This window comes from Barbus barbus, assembly GCF_936440315.1.
Source record: "Barbus barbus genome assembly, chromosome: 24".
Lineage (NCBI taxonomy): Eukaryota > Metazoa > Chordata > Actinopteri > Cypriniformes > Cyprinidae > Barbus > Barbus barbus.
The window spans coordinates 30,860,371-30,887,391 of NC_136752.1; the positions used below are offsets into that span (position 1 = coordinate 30,860,371).

The 27,021-nt window shown below is 39.7% G+C and overlaps 1 protein-coding gene across 4 annotated transcripts in view; it reads right to left on the bottom strand.

The window, feature by feature from the left end:
• Window positions 1-27,021, bottom strand: part of LOC306843396 (1-phosphatidylinositol 4,5-bisphosphate phosphodiesterase beta-4-like) — a 94,468-nt gene that overhangs the window by 44,094 nt on the left and 23,353 nt on the right. For 3 of the 4 annotated variants that reach the window (XM_079374877.1, XM_079374879.1, XM_079374878.1), the window contains exons 4-18: window positions 22,371-22,451; window positions 21,946-22,005; window positions 18,940-19,083; window positions 17,868-17,947; window positions 16,824-16,877; window positions 16,654-16,735; window positions 15,925-16,025; window positions 15,604-15,661; window positions 14,935-15,043; window positions 12,703-12,913; window positions 9,613-9,706; window positions 7,968-8,047; window positions 7,800-7,884; window positions 7,547-7,637; window positions 2,789-2,878 (exon numbers count right to left, since the gene is read on the bottom strand). In XM_079374877.1, the coding sequence (XP_079231003.1) occupies window positions 2,789-2,878; window positions 7,547-7,637; window positions 7,800-7,884; window positions 7,968-8,047; window positions 9,613-9,706; window positions 12,703-12,913; window positions 14,935-15,043; window positions 15,604-15,661; window positions 15,925-16,025; window positions 16,654-16,735; window positions 16,824-16,877; window positions 17,868-17,947; window positions 18,940-19,083; window positions 21,946-22,005; window positions 22,371-22,451 (1,420 nt within the window). Of the gene's footprint in view, window positions 1-2,788; window positions 2,879-7,546; window positions 7,638-7,736; window positions 7,885-7,967; window positions 8,048-9,612; window positions 9,707-12,702; window positions 12,914-14,934; window positions 15,044-15,603; window positions 15,662-15,924; window positions 16,026-16,653; window positions 16,736-16,823; window positions 16,878-17,867; window positions 17,948-18,939; window positions 19,084-21,945; window positions 22,006-22,370; window positions 22,452-27,021 lie in introns of all 4 variants that reach the window. The other variant, XM_079374876.1, reaches the window with a different exon arrangement.

A 27,021-nucleotide genomic window follows, 5' to 3' on the forward strand; every position in this document is an offset into this window, starting at 1 on the left:
ATCTTGTCTTTCTATGTTTGGTGCTGGTCAGAGGTTTGCATCTTGCTGTGTAGCATCTGTAATTCTGTGTCAAAGTCTCCTGAGGACAGTAGATTGTCAGAGCATCACCCCAGCTTTCTGGAAGTTGTTGCTGATTTTACAGACACGTCTTTTAGGATTCATTTTCACAGCTTTTATGATTTGTCTGTCATCAACTACTGTTGTTTTCTCAGTCGATCAGGTAGTTGTTGGTTGCTGGTGATTTCCAAACTCTTGATTTCTCCATGCTCTTTGTTTTTGCTAGAGCTCTAATTGACTTCCTCTTTTCTTTTAGCATCCAAATCACTTGCATTTCTCTCAAAGTCAGCTCCCTCGTCTTCATCCTGGTTTGTGTGTCATCATCGAATGCAAGATTCAGAATACAGAAGTAATGGATATAACTGATACGACACATTCCCTGCTTTTAATATCTGAAGAATTAATGCAACAGGACACAGCTGATCACTTAGAAAGACCTGTGAGGCAACTGCTCCAATACTTATGCTCACATCAGATAGAGGGATGAACTCTAAAAGTGCTGAACTTCTTAGCTGCTAAAACATATAAGTGTTGAAACGGCTAATAATAAAATGTGACATTCTGTAGTTTTGTCTCATATTCATCTTTTAATCATATTTGTAAATGTCTTGACTCCACAGCCAACAGAGCAATTTTGTCTTCACTGTTCCAATACTTTTGGAGGGCACTGTATATCGCGATATGAAAAAAAGAAATCAATGATTAGGATTTTGTATGTGAGTAAATCAGCATAGGAAATAAACTAATTACAAGCATAGATAAATATAACAGAACAAATATACAAATAAATAAACAGTGCTTTGTATTTTTAAGGCAAGTCCAACAGTATTCAGGTATAGAAATTGAATAATCAAATATTACAAATAACACTGCACAGCCTTCACTGTATAAATTAAATCTAATAAATCTGTGTTAAAGCTACAAAAGTGATTTCGCTCTAAGTGTTTTGTTGTTTGATTATCATTCATGACACAGAAAGCCTCAGGAACATTATGGGGTGTTGATGGCGCAGTGGACAAGACACATGCCTTTGGTGTGAGAGACCCAGGTTCGAATCCACTGTGAGACACCAATGTGTCCCTGAACAAGACACTTAACCCCTAGTTGCTCCAGAGGCGTGCGACCTCTGATATATATAGCAATTGTAAGTCGCTTTGGATAAAAGCGTCAGCTAAATTAATAAATGTAAATGTAAACTGCTGTGAATATATTGTTAACCTCTTTCTTTCTCAATAGTTTACCTTCAACTAAGCCATAAGCAACTGTGTTTATTACATTTTGACAGTGTCACGCGTATGTGTCATTTCAAACACAAATAGATGAGGAAGTGAAAGGAATTCAGTGTTAACCTGCATCTGCGCGGCTCTCACGGTGTCTACACTGGACGACAAAATACAATATAACCCATTATAATCAGCGATGCTGTCTACGCTAGATGCGGCGCAGCTCGACAAATCCCTGACAGAAAACTGATGCCTCATTCTATTCATGATCTACTGACACCAAGTTCAAATGACTTGCAAAGGTGGCTGTGTCGCGTCCAGTGTAGTCAGACTTTTGAGGAAAACGCCAGGCACGCCACTTTCTCCTTCTTTCCAAAACACTCGGGAGCTTGTAGATTGTAATTTGTTAAACAAAATGATCAGTTAAAAAAATAAAACAAACAGACAAATAAAAATCTTGAATGTTGATGTCATTTTGTGTGTACTTGTGTGTACTTAAGCACAACAAAAAAACTCAATATGATATTTGCGAGGCGGCTTTATATGTGCATGTTTTGGCTGTGACTGTGAGCGTACAGAAAAACGCTGTGGAGCACGCGAGCACCGAACGGCTCAAAAAGATATGCAAATGAAGATCTGGTGACCCGAATCTTCTTTTAATTCCACATTCCAGACTTAAACGTAGAGGTGCCTTCTCTGTAATTGGTCCTCGTCTCTGGAATGACCTGCCAGTGGAAATTCGAATGGCCCCGAGCTTGACCATCTGTTTTCATTGGCTTATTAGGTTTATATTCCTGCCTAGTATAGTTTTTCTGGTACTGTTTTATTTGGATTCTTTGTTTTAATCTGTTTGCTTGTTTTAATTACTTTTATGATGCTGTATCTTTTGTGAAGCACTTTGGTCAGTCTCATGGCTGTTTTAAATGATATATTTTTGTGATGATGCAACAATGACCCGATGAGTTCTGTCAACTTTCCCGAAACGCGAGTTAAAGTCTTGTATTACAGCAGCTCATGTAGAGCAGAATCACTAATGCTGTCTTCAAATGACTGATTTGATCTGATAGTCTGCGTGGATTTATTTCCTCATCTAATCTTCATGCTATATTGAACAAATGTTTGCCGGAATTTCCCTCATTTTAAACTCAAAAGCTGCAGGAATTAATAAAACTATGCAATAGATGCCGCACCGAAATTCATGTCCTAATTAAACATTTGTGTGTTTTTGTGACAAATGAGGACATAAATTTGTATAATAACACAGGTATGACAGGTATTACAAGGTGAAGGTGATTTATGAGGACATTGCCCCATGTCCCCACTTTTCAAAACGCTTATGAATCTTAAAATATTAGTTTTTTTGGGAAAGTAGAAATGCACAGTCTCCTGTGAGGGCTAAGTTTAGGTGTAGGGAAATAGCACATACAGTTTGTACAGTATAAAAACCATTACGCCTATGGAGAGTCCCCACAATTCACAAAAACAAACATGTGTGTGTGTGTGTTTACCACTGTCCAGATCTTCGTCGTTCTCATCTTCTCCAGTCTGTATGCTCATCTCTCCAGCCTCCATGTGCTTCTTAAACGACTCCAGCTGCTCTGTAACACACACACACACACACACACACACACACACATTAATCAGTTATTCATGACAGTCACACTCAACGGTTTCAATTAAGTTTAACGAGAGCATCCTAACTAGCTGCATCACTGTGTGGTATGGCGCTTGCAACTCATCCTGCCGCAAGTCACTTCAACGCATAGTGAGAGCAGCTGAGAAGATCATTGGTGTCTCTCTCCCCTCCCTCCAGGACATTTACAGCACCCGTCTCACCCGAAAAGCCCTCCGCATTGCAGGTGATCCCACCCACCCGACACACAGCTTCTTCAGTCTGCTGCCATCAGGGAGGAGACTGCGGAGTCTCCAGGCGAGGACCAGCAGACTGAAGGACAGCTTCATACATCAGGCTGTCAGGAAGCTGAACTCCCTCCCGTCCTTGCCCCCCCCTCCCCTCTTTTACTCCATGCAACACTGAACTTTGATACTACGACCCCCCCCCCCCCCACTTAAAAACTGTGACCAGCACCTGTCACTTGTGCAGCATTGGGCTGATCACTATCTCTCTTCTTTTGTCACTTTAACAGACTGACATACATTAATGAGAATAATTCATTTATATACATGTTTCCAGAGCAGCTCATTTAAAAATGAGACCTAAAAAAGGTTAAATATATCTGATATAAATACAGACGAAAAGAAAAGGTCAATCACGGTCCAGTATGCAAATATCACGATGACATCATCAGTGTCGTAGTGAATTGTATAAACTTGTTAAATCATCTAAACCAACAACATGTATGTTAGACCCTATTCCATCTAAACTACTAAAAGAGCTGTTTCCAGAAGTCATAGATCCTCTTTTGGCTATTATTAATTCGTCATTGTCATTAGGATATGTACCCACAACCTACAAATTGGCTGTTATTAAGCCTCTCATTAAAAAAACACAACTTGACCCCAAAGATTTAGTTAATTACAGACCGATCTCAAATCTCCCTTTTCTGTCAAAGATTCTAGAAAAGGTAGTATCCTCACAATTATATTCCTTCTTAGAGAAAAATAGTATTTGTGAGCAATTCCAGTCTTTATTCAGACCGTATCATAGTACTGAGACTGCTCTTATTTGAGTTACAAATGACCTGCTTCTATCATCTGATCGCGGTTGTATCTCTTTATTAGTGCTACTGGATCTTAGTGCTGCGTTCGACACTATCGACCACAACATTCTTTTAAATAGACTAGAACACTTTGTTGGCATTAGTGGAAGTGCATTAGCATGGTTCAAATCGTACTTATCTGAACGCCATCAGTTCGTAGCAGTGAATGAAGAGATATCATATCGATCACAAGTGCAGTACGGAGTACCTCAAGGCTCAGTACTAGGGCCGTTACTTTTCATGCTTTACATGTTACCCTTGGGAGATATTATCAGGAGACATGGTGTTAGCTTTCACTGTTATGCTGATGATACTCAGCTCTATATTTCTTCGCGGCCCAGTGAAACACACCAAATTGAGAAACTAACAGAATGCATAGTCAATATAAAAAACTGGATGACGAGTAACTTCTTACTGCTAAATTCGGATAAAACAGAAGTGTTAATTATCGGACCTAAAAACCCCACATGTAATAACCTAGAACACTATCTAACACTTGACGGCTGCTCTGTCGATTCTTCTTCATCAGTTAGGAACCTAGGTGTGCTGTTTGATAGCAATCACTCATTTGAAAGCCATGTTTCTAGCATCTGTAAAACTGCGTTTTTCCATCTCAAAAACATATCTAAATTGCGACCTATGCTCTCAATGTCAAATGCAGAAATGTTAATTCATGCGTTTATGACCTCAAGGTTAGACTATTGTAATGCTTTATTGGGTGGTTGTTCTGCACGCTTGATCAACAAACTACAGCTGGTCCAAAATGCAGCAGCTAGAGTCCTTACTAGAACCAGGAATTACGACCATATTAGCCCGGTTCTGTCAACACTGCATTGGCTCCCCATCAAACATCGTATAGATTTTAAAATCTTGTTAATTACTTATAAAGCCCTGAATGGCTTAGCTCCTCAGTACTTGAGCAAGCTCTTATCACATTATAGTCCTCCACGTCCGCTGCGTTCCCAAAACTCTGGCCATTTGATAATACCTAGAATCCTGATAATACCAACAGATCCTTTTCCTATTTAGCGCCCAAACTCTGGAACAATCTACCTAACACTGTTCGGGAGGCAGACACACTCTGTCAGTTTAAATCTAGATTAAAGACACATTTCTTTAACCTGGCTTACACAACACACTAATACACTTCTATTGTTCAAATCCGTTAAAGGATTGTTAGGCTGCATTAATTAGATCAACCGGAACAGAGAACACTCCCCATAACACATGATGTACTCGATACATCATAAGAAGAATGGCATCTACGCTAATATTTGTCTGTTTCTATTCTGTTTCTCAGTCCGTGTCCGGATCAGATGGTGGATCGGCGCCGGGAGATGATGTATGTGGCCCTGATCGTCAGCGGAGGCCGGACACCTGGATGAGCCCCGGGGGACATATCCCCAGTCACCGTAGCTACCCGATCCAGTCCGTATCCAGCCCAGATGGTGGATCAGCACCCAGAGATGACCTCTACAGCCCTGAACGTCAGCGGAGACCAGGACACCGAGATGAGCGCCAGAGACAGATCCCCAGTGAGGACCCCGCCACTTAGACAGCCATCGGGAAAGACCACTGGAACCAGTTGAGCCCTTACAATCTGTCTTTGCTGCAGTTGGAATTGAACTGCTGGTTCGTTTGGCCAGAGGAGAACTGGACCCCGACTGAGCCTGGTTTCTCCCAAGGTTTTTTTCTCCATTCTGACACCGATGGAGTTTTGGTTCCTTGCCGCTGTCGCCTCTGGCTTGCTTAGTTGGGGACACTTCATTTCCAGCGATATCATCGACTTGATTGAAAAGACACTATTTTAACTGAACTGAGCTGGATGATGACATCACTGAATTCAATAATGAAATGACTTTAACTGAAAATATTTATTTTTATCTTTTCATTTTACATTATTGACACACTATTTTCCTTTTTTGATATTGTGCAGTTGCTTTGACACAATTTACATTGTTAAAAGCGCTATATAAATAAAGGTGACTTGACTTGACACAGATCTTCAACAGATCACTGGAGCTGTGTGAAGTCCCTTCCTGCTTCAAACGCTCCACCATCATCCCCATCCCAAAGAAACCCAAGATAACAGGACTTAATGACTACAGACCTGTGGCACTAACATCATGAAGTCAGTTGAAAAACTGGTTCTGGCTTATCTGAAGGACATCACTGGATCCTTACTGGACCCCCTGCAGTTTGCTTACCGAGCAAACAGGTCTGTGGATGATGCAGTCAACATGGGACTGGATTACATCCTGCAGCATCTGGACAAATCAGGGACTTATGTGAGGATCCTGTTTGTGGACTTAAGTTTGGCCTTCAACACCATCCTCCCTACACTCCTCCAGACCAAACTAACCCAGCTCTCTGTCCCTAACTCTATCTGTCAGTGGATCACCAGCTTTCTGACAGATAGGCAGCAGCTAGTGAAACTGGGGAAATCCACGTCAAACAGATGCTCCACCAACACTGGTGCCGCTCGGGGTTCTGTCCTCTCCCCACTGCTCTTCTCCCTCTACACCAACGACTGCACATCTAAAGACCCCTCTGTCAAGCTCCTGAAGTTTGCAGATGACACCACACTCATCGGCCTCATTCAGGACGGCGATGAGTCTGCTTACAGACAAGAGGTTGAGCAGCTGGCTGCGTACCTGTAAACTTACAAGAGGTCATAAAGGTGACATAGTTCGAATAGAATAGAATAAGAAAATTGTTGAGAATTTAACATGTAAATAAAGCGTTCTGTGCACTCTGACAACAAAATAAAGGAAAAAGACAACATATGCTTCAAGTAAAAAAGCACATTTATACCACAAACTTTTTGGACAGTGCAACTCTCTTGTCATCATTGTTCTTACTTCTCTTTGTGAGCAGTGGAGTAATTTATTTTTGCAAGTTTTAATGTCCACATTAGAGTGTGCATACTATCAACAAACTTGGATTATTGGCGCTCCCCTGCCCACCCTTCAAGAACTGTATACATCCAGAGTGAGGAAAAGGGCTCAGAAAATCACTCTGGACCCCTCACATCCAAGTTATCCCCTTTTTGAACTTTTGCAATCTGGCCGGTGCTTCAGAGCAGCAAATACCAAGACAGCCAGGCACAAGAACAGTTTCTTCCCCCAGGCAATCTTCCTTATGAACAGTTAAATGTTCCCCCCATTATGCAATAAAGATATGTGCAATAACCTTTTATTTATTTGTTACCATCTACATCCTAGTACATCCCTACATCTCATTCTATTCCATCATCTATAGCACAACTATAAATACAATTTTATTTAATTTTTTCAATTTATTTATTTTTTCTATTTTTGTCTATTTATACTTACATATGTGTGTATTTTTATTCTCATCCTATTTTTATTGTCTGTGTTGTTGTTGTTGTCTCGGAGTACTGGAAGCTTGTGACAGTAAAACAAATTCCTTGTATGCGCAAGCATACTTGGCAATAAAGCTTGTTCTGATTCTTATATCAACCCTGTGTAACGGGAGATATTTTCAACAAGTCAAAGACTGAACCGTGTTTGTGCATGTACGTACTCTGCTCCACTTCAGGCTTCAAGCGCTTGTTTTTGATGAGTATTTTGCGCTTGAGGTCGTTGGGCGACGGCAGCGGCTGCCCGGCTTCGATCTGAAACACAAGCACAGTTGTCCGTAAGCACAGAAACTCCTCATGCGTGACGCCCGCAAACACCCATGAGAAAAGAGAGGAGATGCTTCAGTGGACTACATTTTCCACGGAGACTAAAGCAGGTCTGGTCTGGATTTGTGTGCGGGGGAATAGGTCACGTACTGGGAATCCCTCCAGCGGCAGCTTCAGCAACAGCTCTCCGAAGAACTCCTCGCAATACTTGGCCATCTTATACTGCTGAGTTTTACTGCAACACACACACACACACGCAGCTGTGAGCGCCGCCACAGACCAACACAAGGCTGAGAGCAAACATGCGGCGCATTTTACCTGCAGTGGTTCTCAAACGACAGAATGACGGGATATTCAGACGTTACAAACGCCGTTTCCTTTATGGCTTGAATTACATCCTGTTACACAAACAAACAAAGAGACACAAGACGAGCAGAATAATATGTGACCCTGCAGCACAAAAGCAGTCATGAGTAACACAGGTATATTTGTAGCAATAGCCAACAATACATTGTATGGATCAAAATTATACTTATATTTAAACTATAATTATTTCTCTTTTATGACCAAAATCATTAGGATATTAAGTAAAGATCATGTTCCATGAAGATAGTCCTTCTGTAAATATATCAAAACTTAACTTAAATGCACTACTAAGACCTCCATTTGGACAACTTTTAAGGTGATTTTCTCAATATTTAGATTTTTTTTTGCACCCTCAGAATCCAGATTTCTCAGCCAAACATTGTCCTATCCTATCAAACCATACATCAATGGAAAGATTATTTATTCAGCTTTCATAGGACGTAACAAAACTGACCCTTATGGTTTTGTGGACCAGTGTCACATATGTCAAATTAACATTATAACAGAAACTACTGCTGACCAAAAACACTGCAATCATGATACACTTATCATTCCTGGAAATTCAATCAAAAATTGTTTATTTATTTGAAATGAAGAGGCCTGGAAAAATAAACACATTCAGTATATATAAAGTATTCAGTGTAACACGGTCGCTCCCACTAGCCACTTTGGCGGGTTGCATTTTATACACAGTAACAGAGCTCAACATTAATGCTAGTCTGGGACAAGTGTTTTTTTGAAGGGACAAGAGAAACAGCTGCACACAGAAAAAAACATACTGCGGTACAAAGGTAGTTTTTATAATTATAGCATAAAATATAGCCTAGTTACACAACATAACAGGACCAAGAGAGTGCAGTTTTCCCTAAAAAAAACATTACATTTTAGACAAATTCAATAATCCATCCATAAAGACACTTGCTTCATTCTTGAATGTATGATCCGTCTGAAGGAATTGTTTAAATGAATGACTCACTCATTAAGACAGACATGTGCTGCCACCTACTGGCAGTTTACTTTCATATTTAAAAGTAGCCTATCATTGCATTTTTTCATAACATTTCAAATTTGTATATTAAAAAACTGATGTAAAACACTAAGCTCATAACATTTATGCAGTTGTAATTTTGCATTAATGCATTTCAGCATCATTAATCTAAATGATGCATGGTGCATCTAAATGCCATTAACTTCAGCAGTAACTTAAGTCAAATAAAATCTAATTTCCTATCTACAAAATTGTGGCCAGTGAAAACGCTGTGTGGCTAGTCATTTTAAAAAACCACTAGCCACAGTGGCTTGTGAGCAAAAAAGTTAATGTCAAGCCCTGAAAGTGCTTCAGATCACTTTCTCCAGACTCAAATGAAAGGATCAGATTATTCACATCAAATGAACGAGTCAGTGAAGAAAAAGGATTAATTACTAATAAACTGAAAACAGAGAGTTCAGACTCTGATTCTGATTGGATGAGACACTGTTTTATTTGCATATCGACTAATAACGTCAAATAACATTTGTCTGTTTTGCTACTTGAAACTAAAGCATGTATTGGGATCTGTGCGCAGCTGCAGTGACGTGATGTTTGATTTGACCTCACCTTGAACAAGATGTCTGTACACATGGCCTTCCCATGAGTGATGATGGGCTCCTGATCCTCACCTTTACCATCCCAGCAGTCCAGCTCCACACACCTGACACACACACACACACACACTAGCATTAAAGGACGTCGCACTGAACCCTGAGCAGACGAGAGCAAATGTGAGCTAATGCACCTTTCCATGCGCTCAGTATTGTGTCATGATTAATTACAGTAACGACATTAAAATCTTCAAATTTGCCTTGATCTTTTGGCATATAAGATGTCTTTGTGCCATTAAAACATCCTGCAACTTTCATAGATTAAAACTTCCTCCTCGTTATAAACAAAGCATTTAATCAAGCTCCAAAAACGGCTCGTTTGGATCCAAGGGTGATGTCATTTGCATAAACTCCACCTCCAGAGCGAGACATCGCTGAATAGTCTTCTTCTCAGCATAGGCCCCGCCCACTGGTGCTTACTTGATCATGCTGCGATCACAATGCGAGCGTCGCGTCGCATCAAAAGCAGAAACTACAGTCGTGGAGCTATCTGGATACAGTTACAGATATGAGTCTGACATCAGGACAAATGAGTGAAAGAATGCTCGCTTTGACACGTTTGGTTTAAACAGCTCATTCACGTCTTTGTACAGATATCAGACGCATCTCAGTGTAAGGAACATTATTTTAATGGCATCCCGGATCGTGTCAGAGCATGTTGCTTTGTAATCGAGGCACAGAGTCATGGAGAGTAACAAAGAAACTTTGTTGAAAGATGAAGCAGAACTAGATCTGCATCACAAACCGGAAGTACATGATTTCATAATGCTTCGTCTGGAAATGACAGATTTATTTTGATTATGTTGTCAAAACACTCACAATAGCGAGGGGGCGGTGATACTGTTTCCTTAAAGGACACGCCCCTTAAAACAGCTCGCTTTAGACAGAGGTTCAGAATGAGGGTTGAAAATAATAATTTTTCCACATATTTTTTCTTTTTTTTGTGCAAAAAACTTTATTGACATTTTAAGTACACCTCAAGGAACATATTAAAATAACAAAAAAATCATGTGATGACCCCTTTAAAGTGAGAAGTACAGTATTGAGATACAGGTGTGTTGTTTTAGCCGATGCATCAGTGCAACACATGCAGATGTAATGCAATCTCTGACGTGTCGATGGAGCAGACGTGTTTAGTTCAGGGCCTAAAACTCATTTTTAGCCACACCTGCCAATGGCCGGCCAGTGACGTGATAAAATTTACTGCCCAAAAACGTTTTTTACCGGCCATGAAACTCTTTTTGCAAAAACAGGCAGTTATTACTACTACACTGACTAAACATATTTACAATGTTTTAATTTGTCCTTTACTTTACTAAAAACAAGAAACAGATTCATTGATTCATCTTTTTTTTTGTCCCTAGAAAACATTGAGATTCTTGTCGTTTGCATGTTCTTGGCAAGCGGAGCAGGCCATCGTGTTACACCTGTTTCACACATACTCCGTTTGCAGTGTATTTTGTTTCCAGCCCCATGTTAACGGATTAGAGCAGGGCTATTCAATCGATCTCTTTCTGGGGGGACCCATAAAATTAGAAATTAAATTGAAATCTAAAATCTATTAAATGTTAACATTAGTACTGTCTGTCAATCGATTAAAAAAAATAATTAATCACACATTTTTCTTTAATTAATCATGATTAATTGCATATTTATATTGTCATAATTTAACATTGAACCTCCAAATTAATGTAGAAACAACAAAGACAGTAGGCTATATTTGAAATGTTTTTAATGGCATCTTTTTACTAAGTAGCCTATTATTAATGAAGAGTTGATACCAATATTGCTACTGTTGTCTATTAAATGCATTTTCCCTCAATTTAACCTATTAATTATAGCCATTCAACATTACAGTATAATTGGAAGCCATTATTTTTAACATTTAATAGGCTCTGAAATATTAAGCGATTTTAAAACAATTTCACATAAATTATAAATTGTATATGTATAAACTATACAGATTAATCTTTATTCAAGCTACAAAAGTTAATCAGTGACGAGCAGTGGAGTTACATCAATCACAGACTTCAGCAGGTTTCACTTTAAATCAGTGCTGTCTCTTTAAAACCTGATGCACATTAGATTAGATTAGATTAGATTAGATTCAACGGATCTGCATGCAGCGGATCTGAGGCACATATCCGATTTTCTCCCAACTCTTTGTGGTCATTTAAGACTTTATAACTCATTTAAGACTACGTTTACGAGGTAACTTGCCAAATCCACATATTTTGACATAATTGTGTGTGTTTTTGTCCGTTGAAGCGCTACTGGTGTGCTGTCAGAAGCGGCTCGTGTATGTCTCGCCACATTCTCAAGTTATGAAGAATAAAGAAGGGAAAAGTTAATCAGCAAAATCTTCTCAGGTAAAAGTTATTAGAATAGTGTCTAGCAACAAACTGGCCATCACACTGCTCTGACCTTATCAGACCGTTTGTATTTATTATTGTCGCTTATGACAGAACAGCATTACGATGACCTTGTCTTTGGAAAAGATTATTTGCGACCCTGGAGCACAAAACCAGTCATAAGGGTCAATTTTTTGAAACTGAGATTTATACATCATCTGAAAGCTGAAGGCTAATCTTTCCATTGATGTATGGTTTGTTAGGATAGGACAATATTTGACTGAGATACAACTATTTGAAAATCTGAGGGTGCAAAAAAATCATAATATTGAGATATCCTATATATAGATATCCTAATATCCTAATGATTTTTGGCATATAAGAAAAATGGATAATTTTGACCCATACAATGTATTTTGGCTATTGCTGTAAATATACCCCAGTGACTTGTGGTCCAGGGTCACATTTTATTCGCTTACGTCAGAAACAGCGCATCTCTTTAAAAACTGGCTGTTGTTCTCACTATTGCATTGTTATATTTCGTAAACGTTTTACCGGCCAGCTGGCGACTGACACTGTTACATGTACTCGGCAACGCCAATTTTTCCTCACATTTGGCGCTGAGCGAGTGTTAATTTTAGGCCCTGGTTTAGTTATTTCTTTGCAGTGATGTTCAGGATGAGATGAAGGCATACCTGCATCCGGACAGCAGCACCTGTCGGTACATCTCCACCGAGGACTTCCCACCGAACTGCCGGCCCGTCAGGTATGTGTTGTGAGACGAGCTGATGAAGTAATGAGCCAGCGGCTGATCCATCTCCTGACACAGATCCAGACGGTCCAGAAACACCGGCGCGTTCTCGTCCGACATCAGGTAGCGGCAGAAGCCGTCGCTCGACATGCGGCCTGAAGACACACAAGATGATCAGGTGGGAACTTCTCTGCAGGCTTTTATGAAGGTAAAGATTTCTTGAGACCTTTTTACGACCAAGTAAAGAAAATTAAGGAATAAACTGAACTGAAACAAATACGGAACAAAAATGTCTTGTATCAGCAACACTTTTTAAAATAAAACTTCTGACAGATCTCCATTACTTTTCAATTCATTTTTGACAAAATAGTGAATCTCTAAACATCCTTAAATCAAGATGCATTTACTTGAGAAGCAAAAAGACATGAAGTATTGTTTTCTTTGTACTTATCAAATTAAAACAACCTACTTTATGATTTAAACAAACTTAAAAAATCAACTTAAAAGGAAATAAGTTTTTATTCCCCAATGACAGATATTTGTTCTTGATTTAAGCAGAAACTCACTTCATCTTGTTCAGTTTCTCAGAAAACAAGACTTCTTATCTTCATTTTGCATCTCCAGTAAATTTGATTTAAGGATGTTTATTTAGGATATTTGTACTGGACAACAATAATAAAACACAGAGGAAGAACAGCACTTTTTTGCAGTGCATGCAACATTTAATTAGGGATGCATCGATCCGATACTCCGGATCGGTATCGGCTCTGATACGGTCATTTTCTGCGGATCGGGTATCGGTCAGACGAGGCCGATCCTAATCCGATATTGTGCGTATACTATTCTGTGTTATTGTTGAGCCCCACGAAAGGCACAAAAACATTATAAAGCTGTTCCATAGTTTAATCTGAGGTACAGATGAATATTTAAGTCTTTAAATTCAAGTTCAGGTGAACTCTTCTCTCCGCCGCTCCATTCAGCGATCAAGCTGCGTCTCGTTCGGTTACTACAGTCAAACTCTCTTCAAGAGCGCACCGTTACTGAGCTTTAAAACTGTTCAAAGAAAAGGCTTGTACTTTGAGCGTTTCTATGTGGACTCAGAGGACTGCGCTGTGACTCCGTGTCGCTTCAAGAGCATCATTCTCTCACGGGATGCACATAAGCACTTTCTGCTGCTCTGTATTGGAGCCTTACTTTTGCGCAATGAAAGATTATTAACAGTCTTTCTTGTTCTGTCCTATCTATCATATATTGCTGCCTTCATTACTGTGCTACAGATTTAAAAGAAATGCATTTTAATTTTATAGTAGCCTATATATTTATATATAAATGTATTTCACTTCAACTGTTTCCTTATACCAGCAGAATCAACTTTAAACACTTATTTTCTCATTAATAATCACTGTATAAAGTATTTTTGTCACAGATTATGATTATATATTATATATTAAAATGAAGTTATTGATATGTAGTAGATTGTGTTTAACACACAAAAGAGTAACACACACAGAAGTATAGAAATTCTACATCGATTTAAAACAAACAAACTGCGCTGGTATCGGATTGGATCGGTATCGGCAGATACTCAGGATTTTCAGGATCGGATCGTATCGGTTCTGAAAAAATGGTATCGTTGCATCCCTACATTTAATGCCATTACTTTGTGAATTCAAGACTTTCTGCTTTGATTTAAGAGCTCATTAACTGAAGCCATAACTTGTGGAAGAGTGAAGTAAGACTTTTTAAGACCCGTTTTGAAAGCACCTAAAAAAAGAACATTTGTTGTTAATTTACTCATCCTCATGCCATCAGAACGCTAAAGACATTTTAGCTGAATTTTTATGTTTTTTTATTTTAATCTCTGATAAACAGTTTAAAAACATTGATAACATACATATTACATTCTGACTATGAATGTTATAATAATTGGAATATTGTAACTACACACTTTATAGTATTTTTTAGAAATGATCAATGTTATATTTTACAAAAATATTCTGGACACACAAACATTAATCTGTTTCCCTTTTTCCATACATATCCAGACCTGGAAGTGACTAAAGTCAAACATATCCTGTATTTGGGAGCGAGTGCTGACGCCGCCGGGCCTCCAGAGGGCAGCAGAGGATCATCTGAGAGCGTTTCATTACACACTCAGCACACCTCCTCCATTTACCTTTCTTTTTCAAGTCGTCATCTCTCTCGTATTTCTCAATGATCTGCATGACTCGTTTGGCTTCATAGAAGGGGAAGAGGATCTCGTTGAGTCGAGGGTCCCGCTGGTTCTACAGGGAAAACGAACATCTGAAATGAGGAGGGATTCATCCTCAGAGACTCAACTTTTTTTTTTAGCTTGTGAAACTACAGCCACAGACTTCACTCTGTCCACCGGAGCGCATCCGCAGATGCATTTTTTACCCTTATGAGGACATTAAAGCAGACGGAGCAAAATGTTAGATAATGTTAGCATCTAATGTTAGATAAAGAGACGAGTATCAGGCCAGTTTACTCACATTCTGAGCTTCACTTCTGACCTGCTTGAACATCACTAACTAGTTCACAGACAGTGAGCGTTTGTGTTCAGCAGACGAGCAAACCAAACATACAACAAGCACAAGACAACCCACAGCAACGATCTGATCCGCATGCACACGCGTGTTTTTGCAAACACGTGAACACAAACATAGGAACACCATCACAGGAAGCAAATCACCGACAGACAGAAGCAAAGCGACATGCAGATGCACACACACACACACACTCGCTCACACTCACTCACACACACACACTCACACTCACACACACACACACTCTCACAGAGTTAATATGATGATAAAGAGCTTACTTCATTCAGAAAGCTGACTAACTGCTCTACGGTTAAATAATCACTTTTGTCTCCGTTGCTGCAAAGAAATTGAGCAGAAGAAATTGGGTTTGGTTATAATAACACAAACAAAACCATTAAAGAGAGAGAGAAAGAGAGAGAGAGAGAGTTAGACATCACAAAGCATCTGTACGACACCCGTCTGACGCTCTATAAACCGTTAGTCAAACACACGGGTTAATGTTAACTGCTGAAGCTGTTAGAGTCCATCTCATAGTTAGTGATCCAGTACTGGCTCTAGATTACTAGTTAATTATGAGGCTTGAACAGCGTGTGACGTACATCTTCTTGAAGAGCTCCTCGATGTCCGTGCGAGGGCAGATCTTCTGCGTCAGAGCGTAGAAGATGTCGAAGGTGAAGGCCGAATGCTCGATTTCATCATTCTGCAACCAAATCAGCAGGTTAAGAGTCAGCATGACACCCATTTAATTTCTGCAGTGTGACAGGAACAGGATATTTAACAAAAGTAGGACGAGATGTGGTTTGATCCATGAGGGACTGATGACTGAAATCCTGCTCTTAAACAGTCTTTGTGTCTCATTTTCCAGCTGAAAACCATGTAAAACTCAATCAATCTTCTGTTTTCAGAACCGTATCTTGAATAAAAGTGTTTTATTGTACTTGCAGGTTATTAAGATTAAACTGTTTTTCAATGGTTTTTAGATGTTGTAACTGAAAAACAAGTCAAAAAGTCTCACTGGTTCACATCTATAAAAGCAGCTCATTGGTTACGCAAACTACTGAAACTGAAAATATAAAAATAAAAGGTAATTCAAAATATCAGTAAATACTATGATTGTACATACAACAGCAACAACACTAAATACATTAAATACTAAGATATTTCTTAAGTAATAAATAAAACAATAAAATAACACTGTTCATTCCTGGCAATAAAACTGAGTCCAGATGACATTATCTGAACGCCAGAGACGTGCTTCTCTTTATAATCACATTACTGTTGATTCGCTCACAATAAGAGCAGCATCATGAATTAAGACTCTTTCTGACCTTCCCACTGGGGAGACCGAGTTCCTTCAGCGCCTGGAAGATTCCTTTCTCCGTTTTACCCGAGCCAAACGTCCGTGTGATACTGCATGAAATCAGATCAGATCAGATCAGATCAGTCAAAACATAACATCACAGAATAAAGAGACGATCCAGAGGAATCAGACACTCACCCTCGGACTGGGATTTTGCCGTTGACATTCGTTAGGAAGGAGAGTCTCATCCAACTAGACAGAAAGAAAGACAGAACGGTTATGAGGACAAACATCTGATGGATCCTGCTGATTCTCATCTGGTTATAACAGATCTCAAACAGATCTTCAAAAGATCCCAAACAGACCTCTAACAGATCTGCAACAGATCTCAAGCAGATATCTAACACATCTTCAAAAGATCCCAAACAGACCTCTAATAGATCTTCAAAAGATCCCAAACAGACCTCTAATAGATCTTCAACAGATCCCAAACAGACCTCTAACAGATCTGCAACAGATCTCAAGCAGATATCTAACACATCTTCAAAAGATCCCAAACAGACCTCTAATAGATCTTCAAAAGATCCCAAACAGACCTCTAACAGATCTTCAACAGATCCCAAACAGACCTCTAATAGATCTTCAACAGATCCCAAACAGACCTCTAACAGATCTGCAACAGATCTCAAGCAGATATCTAACACATCTTCAAAAGATCCCAAACAGACCTCTAATAGATCTTCAAAAGATCCCAAACAGACCTCTAACAGATCTGCAACAGATCTCAAGCAGATATCTAACACATCTTCAAAAGATCCCAAACAGACCTCTAATAGATCTTCAAAAGATCCCAAACAGACCTCTAACAGATCTTCAACAGATCCCAAACAGACCTCTAATAGATCTTCAAAAGATCCCAAACAGACCTCTAATAGATCTTCAAAAGATCCCAAACAGACCTCTAACAGATCTTCAACAGATCCCAAACAGACCTCTAATAGATCTGCAACAGATCCCAAACAGACCTCTAACAGATCTGCAACAGATCTCAAACAGATATCTAATAGATCTCAAACATCTTCAAAAAATCCCAAACAGACCTTTAACAGATCTCAAACAGACCTCTAACAGATCTCAAACAGATCTTGATTCAGGGTGTGTTTACCACTGTAAATGACCACACATAGATGTTTGTCATTCATTAGTCTGATTGTTGAGTCATCTTTAAGTGGATCTACTTACTGTTTCTTCAGGCAAGTCATTGGACACACGTTATTCGCCTTGAAGTTGTGAATCACCGATTTTATGCCTTCCATCCATTTCTGCAAACACAAAACAATCATACATGAGGAGAAGTAACACATAACATGTTTTGTAGTAGTTCACGATCAACGGTGAGGTCGAGATTCATCTTTAAAACATCAGGAGACGCTTTGAATGATTCACGTCTGAAGAAGCTCATGAATCGGGGACAAATCAGACTATTAGTTCACTATTAAATCAGCTACATGAAATATTATCTAGAACTAACAAACACAGGACATGACTGTAAACCTGCTAACAGGGTTCAAACCTCAAACAGCTCATATAAGACTCAAATAAGACTTGATTTAGTGTCAATGAATCACAAACATATTACAGTGTGACGGCTTTCTGAACTGAACAGAAAGTTCGCTGTTGTACACTCAAGGGCGCTATTAAGCATCTCCTGAATGAATCTAGAATCACTCGATCAAAAACATAGACCAGGAAGATGCAGAAACAAGCGATCACATATGTAAACATATGCATTTAAAAATTATAGGATCATCAAAACTAACCGCATATAAATGAAAACTGCCTAATGTTACAGAGTGAATTGTCGATCCAGAGAGTGGTAAAGGCCTGTGCAAGCTTTGGGAGACTGATGGAAGACATCTACTGCATCTCTGCTTTGATAATATTACTGAATATGATCCAGATGTAGTATTTGATAAAAATGCGATTTTCTCAGCTTTTTCCTCAAAATGATTTTTTTTATGAAACCTGCCTACACACTTTGATAAAAAAAAGAATGAATAAAATTGATTTTTTTTTTTTTTTTTTGTTCAAAAGCATAGGGTCTGTTCTTTATTTTGAAGTATTGCATGTTCATATATTCATACAACAAAATATTCTGGGGGCCATGAAATTTGAGTGAAAATCATGCATCAAAAAATGCTGGTGTTGGCTTGCAACTTTTTTCACAAATGCTGGCAGGGAAAGAGTTAATGAGGTTTGCAGCACACACGTGTCGCACTGACATGGTCAGGCGTGTCGCCGTGGTAACGCTCACCTTGGTCATGTCCGTGTTGTCCGTCACCATGTACATGAAGCTGAGATTGACCAGGTCCGTCCCGCTGCACACGCAGATGATGCGGCCGTCTAGATCCGCCTCGCTCTTCCCCGCCGCTTCCAGAGACGCCAGGATCTTTGGGTCCTTCAGGAACCAAACACGCCACGCGTGCAAACATCAGCTCCACATGCTAGCACCGCTTCAGTTCATGCACAAACTTACAATAACCTTCATAACAGATCAATATGATCAACCACACTGGACTGAAATGGAGGCTCTGGATGTTGAAGCTGTTTGCGTGTTTATGGCATCATCAGGTCAAATCTACTGAATCCCAACGCATGCGTCTGATTCATTTAGAGTACACTGCAAAAATGGATTTTCTTGCTTAGTATTTTTGCCTTGTTTTCTAGTATAAATATCTAAACATTCTGGAATCAAGATTTCATTTCATTTTCATTTCACTTTATTTATAGAGCACTTTACAACTGCACCAGCAGACCAAAGTGCTGTACAATCAAGAACACTCATTAAAACACACAACTTCAGACAACACACATTCTAGTAAACAGCAAAGACTAGCCCACACTCACAAACGCTAAAGACAAGAAGTAGTTTTTGACTTTAAACACATTTAAAGATGAGTCCTCTCTAAGTACCTGAGGAAGACTATTCCAGAGCTTTGGCCCTGCAACAGCAAAGGCCTGTTTAAATAAGTACGAGGCACAGTAAGCAATAACTTATTATTGGATCTTAAAGACCTAGGTGCTTGATGAACAGCAATGAGCTCAGACACGTAAGCAGGGGCCATCCCATGCACTGCTTTAAAAACATAAAAAAGTTGTATATTTTATCCTGTAGTTCACTGGTAGCCATTTGAGAGAAGCTAAAATAGGAGAGATTTGATGACTTTTCTTAGCACCCACTAGCAGCCTAGTTGCTGCATTCTGAACTAATTGCAAGCGTAAAATAGTGGCCTGGCAGGACTCCACACACAACACATTGCAATAGTCAAGACAAGACAAAGGCATTGATAACCTTCTCTAAGTCTTTTCTTGATAGAATAGGCTTTAGTCGAGCAATACACCTAATCTGGAAAAAACGACTCTTTACTACAGCATTAATCTGCTTGTCAAATTTCAGCTCTGGGTCAAACACCACACCTAAGTTCCTTATTTGGTCACGGCAATAATCGGACCATGAATATATGTGGACATATCTAAACATTCTCTGGCAACAATCTCAGTTGCATTTACTTGACAAGTAAAATGATTTAAGATATTAAGTCTTGTTTTCTAAAAAAAAAAAAGATCAAAATTTTGTTAGTTTTTCCTTAAAACAAATAAAAATATCTGCCAATGGGGTGAGAAAAATAATCAAAGGCTATGAAAGATTCAAAGGCTAAACAAGATTATTTTTCTTGCCCTATTGGCAGATATTTTTGCATGTTTTAAGGAAAAACTAACAAATTTTTTATTTTTTTTTTGTACAGAAAACAAGACATAATATTTTAAGTCAGTTTACTTGTACAGTAAAAAGTACAGCAAAACTTGTTTCAAGAATTTTTAAATATTTATACTAGAAAATAAGACAAAAATAATTTTTTTGAGAATCATTTTTTGCAGTGTAGGGCTGGGCGATAATTATTACAATATGATTTTCCTTGATAAAACGATAACAAGAGTTTGATTAAATGTTAAATTATAATGCGTATGCACCAAAAGCAGAAGGAAACAGCGTGACTCATTTGAAGCTCAGTTCAAGCGGCAGCACAGCGGTTGTGAGCGCACTAGAGCAGATGCGATAATTACTGATGAGTCTCGTCACACGACACTAAACAGCTCTGTGAGAGCCAGTGTGAAACCCTTGAATTCAGCGAAGAACACAAATGACTCGTTGATTTAAATTAGTTTAAATCCGGATGAAACAGAAACACTGTGTGCAACGATACAGTCAGAAGACTTTCAATCTACAAATCGCCATCATTAACATGTATTTACTGTACTAACAACTGCACCATGTTGTTGTAGCAGAAATCTGGGATATTCCTAAGAAATTTTGTGATGTTATTAATTATCAGTATAGGCTTATTAATTAATTATCGGTATTGGCTGATATGAAAAAGTGTATCGTGATAGTTTTTTTTGGCCATATTACCCAGCCCTAATTTAAAGTGATGAATGAATGAAATGAAACTTCTCTCATCATTTACTCTTCCTCAAACCTGTATGAGTTTCTGTCTTCTGTGGAGAACAAAACAGACATTCTGAAGAATATTGGAAACGAAACAGTTGACTGCAGCCATTGATAGCCGTCAATGAGGAGTAAATGATGACAGAAGTTTCATTTTTGGGTGAAATCTCACTTTAATGATGTTTAAGGAACATCAGCTCGTGATGAACGATTCAACCCTGATCAGAGTCAGATTATTTAACAGATTCAGAAACAGATAGCACTGCAGAATGACACTACTGAATAAAAAATTGACCCGTACTTGATGGGAGACGTAAACGTGTCTGCAGACGCTCGCTAACGTGGCTAAACACACATCACCTCCTGCTTAACAAACAGCTGAAGCAGGTTACCATCAGGTCCTGTAAACATGAGCCGCCTCCACAAACACACGCTTAGGTAAACGTTCCTGCTGCGAACACCTGACCGCAGAAGACAAACACTGCAGACGGGCGCGGCTGTGCAGACACACACACTCACACACACTCACACACAGACACACACACACAGTCAATATTTGGCACACGCTGAATGTGAAATATAATCTCTGGCACTTGAGAGCAGATGTAGAGCAAACAGTAACGCCTCGCCGAGTCTCCTGAATCCCATCAGGTCATGTGACCCACAGATCATCGTCAATCCCACAAGGCCTCATCTTCATCACAAGAACTAAGTTAGAGACGTCCGTTCGCTAACTAACTTAACTAAACTCGATTTATCTGAACGATTCAAGTGTTCGTTTGGATGATTCAGTTCAAACAGGAGCATCTTTACCTTCGGCACGACTCCGGGACGGATGCTGTTGATCAGAGAACATTCTAGAAGCTGACCTTCCTGCGAGACACAAATACTGAGGTTACGACAATTCAGTGCAGAGTTCATGATCACTGATTTCGTTCATTTATGAAGGTGAATATGAATAATAACACATCTCACCAAGGCAAAGTTCTGCTAATTACATTTTTTTCCAGAAATAATTTAAACTGAATGTCAGTGACTGGCTATACAAACATAAAACACACACACAGTCCTTTACAATATTTAAAACCACAGACACAATCATCAAATGTAAAAGAATTCCACAAGATTATAATTGCAGCTTTCAAACACATGACATGATGAGAGTGTGAGGAGAAGATCAGAGACGTGAGGAAACACTCAGAGACTGCATCGGCTGCATTAACGAGCATAAATCACACCTTTCCGTCACTTTTCCACGTGAGAAAGAAGCCAAACTCGTCGACTTTGAAATGGCAGCTGGGCTCAAAGACGAAGGGATCCTGAAAAACACAGCAGAGGATGAGCAGCATTACTGATGACAAACCCATTGTTTAAACAGCCACATTTTCATTAGAATGCAATCGTTACGATCATAATATGCAATCCCTGCCTTAACGGGTTTATTCTTTCTGCTTTAATCCATATGTGACTATGTTAACTAACTGCATGATTTGTATAATCTGAGAACTGAGCATTTCTGCCATATGAACAATACTTTGATGGTTATACACTGCAAAAAATGATGTTCTTCCTTAGTATTTTTGTCTTGTTTTCTAGTATAAATATCTACAAATTCTTGAATCAGGATGGATTTACTTGACTAATAAAATGACTTGAAATATTATGTCTTGTTTTCTAAAAAAAGAAAAATCCAAATGTTGTTAGTTTTTGCTTAAAACAAGTAAAAATTTCTGCCACTGGGGTAAGAAAAATAATCTTGTTTAGCCTTTGAATTAAGATAATTTCTCTTACCCCATTGGCAGATATTTTTTACTTGTTTTAAAAATATCAGCCGTCTGCTAGCCGCCTCACGTCACAGAAGTCAGTTAATTCTCAGCACATAGAGACTCTTTCACCTAGATATCACACTATAGAGACTGTGTCTGTTCCCCGAACTAGAAAATACAGAAAACATCTAAACCAATTTATGAGCACTCACATCACCTCGAGCACTACCACACATGTGCCCCACAAGGCTGTGTGCTCAGCCCGCTGCTCTTCACACTGCTGACCCACGACTGCACTACCAAGTTCAGATCCAACCACATCATCAAGTTTGCTGATGACACAACAGTGGTAGGTCTCATCAGCAACAACGATGAAATGCACTACAGAGAGGAAGTGGCACAGCTGGCTGAATGGTGTGGTGCTAACAACCTGTCCCTCAATGTAACACATTCAAAATAGTGCTGCTGTGTTCAGACGCCGTACAGGCCGCTCCACTTAGATTTTGCTTTAATTTACTTTTTTACTTACTTTTACTTTCTCTTTTTACACATTTCACGTCGGCACTGATCACCTATAACATAGAAACACTTTTGGACATTGGAAACCGCTACACCAACCTGATCCAGGACACTTTAGCCACGAATCCAGCGTGGCCTCTTGAGATTCTTCAGAACGCGGAGATAAACAATAATCCCCCGAGGCAACGGATCAAGAAACACAGCGGGAAACACGCTGGAATTCGAGATAGACTCAGGAAAAGGGCTCACAGTCCTCCTCTTCCGAACATTCTGTTCGCAAATGTCCAATCCTTGGAGAATAAGATGGACGATCTTAGAGCCAGGATTAGTTTCCAATGGGACATTAGGGACTGTAACATCCTTTGTTTGTCAGAAACGTGGCTTCCATCCTCGGTCCCGGACACTGCTGTAATGCCAAGTGATAACTTCTCTGTTTTACGGATGGACAGAACAGCAGAGGCCGGTAAATCCAGGGGTGGAGGAGTGTTTCATGATCAACAAGAAATGGTGTGACACCAGGAATATCTCCATTCTGTCACGTTCCTGCTCGCCTCATCTGGAACATCTTTCCATTATTTGCCGCCCATTTTATCTGCCCCGGGAGTTTTCATCGATCATTGTTACTGCTGTGTACATTCCACCACAGGCAGACACCGGCTTGGCTTTGTCTAAACTTCACGATGTGCTCAGCGGCTACATCAACAAACATCCTGACGCTGCCTTTATCATCGCAGGGGACTTTAACAAAGCCAACCTCAAGCAGGTCATGCCGAACTTTTATCAACATGTATCCTGTCCAACTAGAGGACCAAACACACTGGATCATTGCTACACTCAGTTCAAGAATGCCTACAAAGCCCACTCACTACCGGCTTTTGGCAAATCGGACTATGCCGCCATTTTCCTCACACCAGAATATAAACAAAGGCTCGTTCAGGATCCCCCGGTGCAGAGAGTAGTGACGCACTGGTCCTCCCACTCAGAGGCTATGTTGCAGGAGGCTCTTGATGACGTCGACTGGGACATGTTCCGGGCGAGTTCTTCTGATGTCAGAGAGTTCACGGATGTAGCATTGAGCTTTGTAAACATGCTAACCGAGCAAGCTACAGAAACAATAACGATAAGGACATTCTCCAACCAGAAACCGTGGGTGGACAGAACAATCCGTGCTGCGGTTAACACACGCACTGCCGCTTACAATGAGGCTCTTCTGTCTGGGAATACGAGCGAGTACAAAGCATCGTGCTATGCTCTCCGACGCGCAGTAAGAGCCGCTAAACACAGATACAGAGAGAGAATTGAGTCTCATTTCCAGCTCAATGACTCTCGACGGATGTGGCAGGGACTGAGGACCATCTGTGCCTTCGGAAACAAATCCTCCACTGAGGTGAGAGCAGATCCGTTGCTGGCCGACGAGTTAAACATCTTCTACGGCCGCTTCGAATGCAACGACAGCTGCGCGACTCTGCCGTCCAGCGCGTCTGGAAGCAACAGGCAGAGCAGCGATGATCCTGTAATCACCGTGTCGGAGGATGAGGTTCGGAGGGCGCTAAAGAAAGTGAACGTCAGGAAAGCAGCCGGACCTGATGGGATAACCGGCCGTGTTCTGAGGTCCTGCGCTGATCAGCTCGCTGGTTTGTTATAACTCCTTCTTACAAATATGGTAGAACCATCACTTCTACCACAAAGGACTGCTTTGTAAGTAATCTTCCTGATTTATCTCAATTCCTCAGCATATCCAACAGCGCAGAAAAACTTGATGATGTAACGGAAACTATGGACTCTCTCTTTTCTAGCACTTTAGATACGGTTGCTCCTTTACGCTTAAAGAAGATTAAGGAAAAGAGTCCAACACCATGGTATAATGAGCACACTTGGGCCCTAAAGAGAGCAGCCCGGAAAATGGAGCACAGCTGGAGGAAAACAAAACTAGAGGCATTTCATATTGCTTGGCGGGAAAGTACCCTATCCTACAGAAAAGCATTAAAAACTGCTAGATCTGATTACTTATAATCACTTTTAGAAGAAAACAAACATAACCCCAGGTATTCATTCAATACAGTGGCAAAATTTACAAAAAATAAAGCATCAACAGGTGTTTAAGGGACATTTCCCAACAGCACAGCAGTAATGAGTTTATGAACTATTTTACTTCCAAGATCGATACTATTAGAGATAAAATTGTAACCATGCAGCCGTCTGCTACAGTATCGCATCAGATAGTGCACTATAGATCCCCTAACTAAACCAACAACATGTATGTTAGACCCTATTCCATCTAAACTACTAAAAGAGCTGCTTCCAGAAGTCATAGATCCTCTTTTGGCTATTATTAATTCGTCATTGTCATTAGGATATGTCCCCAAAACCTTTAAACTGGCTGTTATTAAGCCTCTCATTAAAAAAAAATCACAACTTGACCCCAAAGATCTAGTTAATTACAGACCGATCTCGAATGTCCCTTTTCTGTCAGATACTAGAAAAGGTAGTATCCTCGTAATTATATTCCTTATGATACTCAGCTGATGATATTCAGCTCTATATATCTTCGTGGCCCGGTGAAACACACCAAATTGAGAAACTTATGGAATGCATAGTCGATATAAAAAACTGGATGACGAGTAATTTCTTACTGCTAAATTCTGAAAAAACAGGTGTTAATTATCGTACCTAAAACCCCCAAAAGTAATAACCTAGAACACTGTCTAACACTTGATGGCTGCTCTGTAAATTCTTCGTCATCAGCCAGGAACCTAGGTGTGCGGTTTGATAACAATCTCTCCTTTGACAGCCACGTTTCTAGGATTTGTAAAACAGCTTATTTTCATCTTAAAAATATATCTAAACTGAGACCTATGCTCTCAATGTTAAATGCAGGAATGTTAATTCATGTGTTTATGACCTCAAGGTTAGATTATAGTAATGCTTTATTGGGTGGTTGTTCTGCATGTTTAATAAACAATCTACAAATGGTTCAAAATGCAGCAGCTAGAGTTCTTACTAGAACCAGGAAGTATGACCATATTAGTCCGGTTCTGTCAACACTGCACTGGCTGCCTATTAAACATCGTATAGATTTTAAAATCTTGTTAATTACTTATAAAGCCCTGAATGGCTTAGCTCCTCAGTATTTGAGCAAACTCTTATCGCATTATATATATATCCTCCACGTCCATTATGTCCATTACGTCTCAAAACTCCATTTGATAATAACTACAATATCAAAATCGACTGCTGGCGGCAGATCCTTTTTCTATTTAGCGCCCAAACTCTGGAACAATCTACCTAACACTGTTCGGGAGGCAGACACACTCTGTCAGTTTAAATCTAGATTAAAGACACATTTCTTTAACCTGGTTTACACGTAATACACTAATACACTTCTATTATTCAAATCCATTAAAGGTTGAAGGAAGGTAATTGTTAGGCTGCATTAATTAGATCAACCGGAACCAGGAACACTCCTCATAACACACGATGTACTTGTTACATCATAAGAGGATTGACATCTACGCTAATATTAGTCTGTTTCTCTCTTATTCCGAGGTCACCGGAGCCACTCGATCCGGTCCGTATCCAGACCAGATGGTCACTGCAGTCACCA